Raw genomic sequence first — 5,559 nt, 5'->3', positions numbered from 1 at the left:
ATTTTCGGGACATTTCAAAGTTGTTGATGAAATTGAAAATAAATACTTTTCTAGTAAAATGTTGCCAAAGTCGAAATATTGTGCAACTTGAATTACCATTTTTATTTCGCAATGTAAGTTCAAATGAACATTACAAAGAAAATGACATGTTTATAAATAAAGTATGATAATCAAAAAATTCTCAAAGAGAGGTGATTGGAGGGGGTGAACGAGGTTATTGATGGTGGTTGTGGTCGTGTTGGTGGTGCTCATGGTTGTAACAAATGAATCTACAAATAACATAAACATTAAAAAAGCCTTACAAAAAATAAATAAATATTGTAACAATAAAAACAAAAAATGGATCAATATAAGGGTAAAACCATGTTTTTATATATATTTAACGGAACAATGTTGATGGTACTTGAAGAGAATAAAACTCTATGTTTTTTTTTAAAAAACATACATCAATTTTTCAAAACTTGGACAATAACTACAACATGGATATATATATATATATATATATATATATATATATATATATATATATATATATATATATATATATATATATATATATATATATATATATATATATTCGCCTTTCGAAGACACAGTGTAGTTTCTTTCGTGAAATGGATAATATAAGGATAACATGCATAATTTAGGTTGTGTTCATATTTAGTCATTTAAGTTACTTTTTGTCCACATATTACCATTCAACCTGTTTGAACTGTTCACATTATATCGTTATGACCGATTGATGTAGGTTACATAGTTTAGGTTTTGTTCACATTTAGTCATTTAAGTTTTTTTCTCCACATATTACCATTGAACTTGTTTGGATTGATCACATTACATCCTTATGAACTTGTTTGGATTGTTGACATTACAACCTTATGACGTGACAACTCCGGTCATCTTCTATGTTGCCATTGAACCGTATTTCGACTATACTGTATGAAAGGTGGTTTAGTTTGAGCTAGAGCCTACGTAATCTTTCATCTTCTTTAAACGGTCATAAATTCTTCATTTTATGTGAGAATGTCATGAATTTTTTCAACACATAGTTTGATGTGTGTATTTCAATTTAGACTATATAAATACCTTGTTTGGTTACACGTTGATTTATGTTATTTAAACATTGGGTTTTCATTTTAGATTATATAAACACCCTATTTGTTTATATATTGGGTTAATTTTTGCTAGTTGATTTTATATTATTTTAATCATTTTGGCTCAAATCCTTAACTAGTTATACCAATTGTATAAGAACATGTGTCGATTCCAACTAGGTATTTAACCGAAAATTGACACCTGCATCGAAACCGGTATAGCCCAACCAATCTAGCTAGTTATTGGTTCTCATTATTACTCTAGACTGGTTTCGGTTCAGTTCAGTTTGGAACGATTGCTCATCCTAGTTCCAGCTAAAGACCATTTGCTTAGTCAACATTTATCTGAACAACTATGTAATACCATCCAGGCTCATCAAACAAACATCAAGATCGATCCTCAAAAGATCAAACCATTTCTCTAATGATATGAAACTATTGTAGAAAGAATTAATGACTTATAACAGTAAGATAGTTTAAGTTTTGTTCATATTTAATCTCTTTTATGTTCATATATTATTGGAATGTTTATATTATATACTTATCACCGGCTAAAACATACATAACCAACAATCCAAACAAATTTAACAATTATATGTACATTAAAAATAACACAAAACCTATACTAGATTACGATTATAAGTAATTATACTTCATCAAAACACATTTCGATATAACAAACAATATACTTCATTTCTAAAGTAAGAGAGTTAAATGTTTGTGATATTGGAGGGTGATTATTAGGAAGGCTCAATGCATATGATACAAACGACCCCACCGCACCGGATATACCTCATACAAGTCCGCTATATAATAAACCAGACACCTCTTACTCTCTCACCATCACTCACACACATAACACATTCTTCTTGTCGTTCATCCAAATCCAATTCCAAGCTTAAATTAAATCAATCATGGATCGCAACGCTGCCCTCCTCACTGCCCTCATCTGCATTATCTTCTCTTCCGTCGCCGCTCAATCACCTTCCTCCTCCCCCACCGCCACCCCAACCACCACCACTCCACCACCACAAGCCATCTCATCTCCACCACCAACCGTCGCATCGCCACCTGTCTCAACTCCTCCACCCGTTGCCACTCCTCCGCCAGTCAGCTCACCACCACCTGTAGCCACTCCACCTCCTGTATCCTCACCACCACCTGTAGCCACTCCACCTCCTGTTGCCTCACCACCACCTGTAGCCACTCCCCCTCCTGTCGCTTCACCACCACCAGCAGCCACTCCTCCTCCTGCAGCTTCACCACCACCAGCTCCCGTCCCAGTCTCTTCCCCAGTCGTGACTCCATCGGCTGCACCATCTCCCTTAACTTCGAGCCCACCAGCACCACCTACTGGAGCACCTTCTCCGGCCGTCACCACCACTGGTGTATCTCCGGCACCATCAGCTACTGACGTGGTACTTACTTCTCACCTTACTCCATTTACATTTTTATTGTTACAGATCTGATGCAAGAATAATTTAGCATTAAGCTGAGGGTAGATCTGATGGGGTCGGGTAGAGTATGTAAAGTTAGGTAAAAGTAGAAGCAGGTTTGGTTTCTTAAGGTAAAGTGAATGATGGGAGTCACGTGATCCATTCAGATCAACACTCAACCTCAATCCCATTAATTAAGGATTGTAATTCAACTAGTAAATATTTTAATTACTTCCATGAAGTAATAAAAGTATTAATATTAATATTATTATCTATTAATAATAGCAATATATTAATGATCATTTTTGTTTGGCTTTAGTGAAACAAATTGGGATTTGGGATTTAAACTAATCTAAATCATAAACTTTTAAAAAACAACTTGAATTATTTAATAATTTCAATTATAACCTTAATATTATAACCATCCAAAACCTGAGAAATTTTTTTAGAAAAAATCAAAAGTTGTAGTTTCAGGTTTTCGCGTCGAGTTATGGTATTTTTGTCATCCCTAATTATTTGTAAATGAATTATTACATATATTGAGTTTTTGTACATTACATTATACTTTTGAGTTGTATTATATAACATTTTAGTACCCCATATGCATTGTGTTGCTATTACCTCTGTGGTATTAATTTGTGGGATCGATTCGTGTAATTGCAGAGTGGAGTTGAGAAGATGGGATCGATGGTTGGAAGCTTGGTTTTCGGATGTGCTCTTGTCTACTCGTTGATCTAGAGAGATGTATATTTTCTAAATCGTCTACAGTCATCATCTATGACAGATATTCATATATTTTGATTCATTGTATTTTGAAGTGAAATTAGTTGGGATTCTTTTGAGGACGATGTTTTTTTGTGTATTTCGGGGGACTTATTATATTATTATTATTATTATTATTATTATTATTATTATTATTATTATTATCTCTTACACTTTTTGTTATTATGCATTTCGTATTTATGCAACTATAATAGTTTTTGTTTCAAATTAAAATTAACTAAATGGTTGGTTAGAACGTACACATGTTCAAAATGTTCTTCATACAATATCGACAACCACCAACATTTTCGTAACTACATCTACCTATTTTAAAATAAAATTTAGTACTTACAGAAATAAGATGTTATGGTGTAAGCTATGGGCGACCTAGACAACACTTTACGGAGGAGCATATAGCATACATACATAATACAATAATATTATTTTGGCCCAAATGGCCAAATCTATTCCATGTCTCACGAATAAGGAGGTATGTAAACAATAGGCATAAGACGGTAACCTAAATCCAAGCCGATAAAATGAAAAATCAAGAAGTAATGGCACATTGCATAGAAGACGAGGATACCTTTGATTTTATGCCTTTAGCCGATAATCACGCATAAGAGATTTTGATGGTCTTAGGGCCTGTTTGATTTACGTCTTACTGGTCCAGTAAGCGATTATTTCTTACTCGTTCAGTAAGAACGTTTGATAGTGGCATTTTTACCCTCTTACCCGGTCTCCATAGCTCTTACTGAGTCCTCTAAAAAGAGATGCTGACCGAATCGTATACACGTTTATTCCCTCGTTTGTCCTTCTCCTTCTCATTAACTCTGTGTGAACCGCCTCCATCGCTCTCCTTCTCCTTCACCACTCTAGACTTCTCTGCCACTCCTCTTATAGTCTATCGATTTCCTCCTCCAACGCCACCAATACAATATATCAAAAGGAGCCTTAACCTGATATCCATCGAGTCTCTCTCATCGCTCTCAATCTCTTTGTTACTGACCATATTTTCTATGTTCTCCCCTCACCGTTCTATACTTCTTCTCTATTGATCATCACCATTCACGACCATCAGCTCTCTTCAACATTGATTTTGCTTCTTCGTCGTCGACCATCAGCACCATCTTACATCGACCCTGCTTCTTTTACTTCTCTGTTCCTCTGTTGTTCAATGGTTCGCTGCTTCTCCATGAACCAACATCTTGATAGCCCAAGAATTCATCATCTGCGATGGCTCATTTTCTCAAAGCTACTAAAGGTTTGATTCAGTTTTTCTTTGCCCTGGTTTTTTAATTTGAAAAAACCTTGAGCTTAATTGGGTTCGAAATAGGGCAATTCGTTTACTGGAATGATGTATGATTGTGGGGTAAAGGCTTCAGGGATGATTTGGGTGTTGGTTACTTTCATAACCAAAACATAAACGCGGAAGCATAATTTTGGATCTTTAATCTCGAAATCGATTAAAAGAAAACTTAAACATGAAAGAATGATTAGATACCTTGTTCCATTAAGATTTTCGGATCTAGAGATTAGGAAGAGCTTTCCAGTTGATCTCAAGAGCTCTCTCTAAAATCCCCCAGCAATGAACCATACGAATTTCTTAGTGTATTTTCGTGTGTTTTGATTTGCTCCTCATCACATGTATTTATAGATGGATATAAACTCTAATGTGAGAGATGGAAGGGATCTTGATGATCTTGAGTCAAACTGGGAACTCAACCCACATGGTAAGTAAATATTCTATAAATCGGTCCATCAACAATTTATATTCTTACCATAATAAATTGATTTCATGATAACATTACATATATATGAAGTGGTCCCATAATTATCTAACAATCTCCCACTGGACCGCAAATATATAAATGTACATATAACCGTATAACCGCTTTAATGAATGTTATCATAATATTGGTACCCTTAAACAATCTTGTCCACTAATCATAATAGTATAGGATCAAAGCGGTCTTCGTTACAATTTACGTAACTAAACCTATCAATGGTCACATATACATATATAACTAACGACATAGATTAAACATGAAGTGTGATTTTAAAATATAAATAGATTTCCAACGAGTTCCTTTTTAACTTGAAGTGAGATCAAACTTCAAATAAGTGCAACTAATAATGGAGTTAACCGAATTCTTAATTCTGTACAGAAAAACACATTCTTAAATAAGACATAACGCACCATAAAACTCCCACTAAAACCAAATATCACACCAACGTGTGTAGTATGCTCATGAAAGACCTAAGGA

The 5,559-nt window shown here is 34.5% G+C and overlaps 1 protein-coding gene across 1 annotated transcript; it reads left to right on the top strand.

Annotated features, from left to right (window-relative positions):
• Positions 1-1,914: 1,914 nt before the first annotated feature.
• Positions 1,915-3,456, top strand: LOC145054037 (uncharacterized). The gene is made up of 2 exons (XM_079002170.1): positions 1,915-2,512; positions 3,194-3,456. Exons 1-2 carry the CDS (start codon positions 2,009-2,011, stop codon positions 3,266-3,268), a joined length of 579 nt encoding a protein of 192 aa, XP_078858296.1. The 5' UTR covers positions 1,915-2,008; the 3' UTR covers positions 3,269-3,456.
• The last annotated feature ends 2,103 nt before the right edge of the window (positions 3,457-5,559 follow it).

Source organism: Lactuca serriola, chromosome 5 (assembly GCF_051521515.1).
Source record: "Lactuca serriola cultivar US96UC23 chromosome 5, Lser_US96UC23_V15, whole genome shotgun sequence".
Taxonomy (NCBI): Eukaryota; Viridiplantae; Streptophyta; class Magnoliopsida; order Asterales; family Asteraceae; genus Lactuca; species Lactuca serriola.
Note: the sequence above shows the minus strand (reverse complement) of the source record. Positions and strands in the feature narration are given on the sequence as shown.

Coding starts and splice junctions, on each gene's coding strand:
- LOC145054037 (XM_079002170.1), top strand. CDS start 2,009: ATGGATCGCAACGCTGCCCTCCTCACTGCCCTCATCTGCATTATCTTC. Junction 2,513..3,193: donor CACCATCAGCTACTGACGTG/GTACTTACTTCT, acceptor GTGTAATTGCAG/AGTGGAGTTGAGAAGATGGG.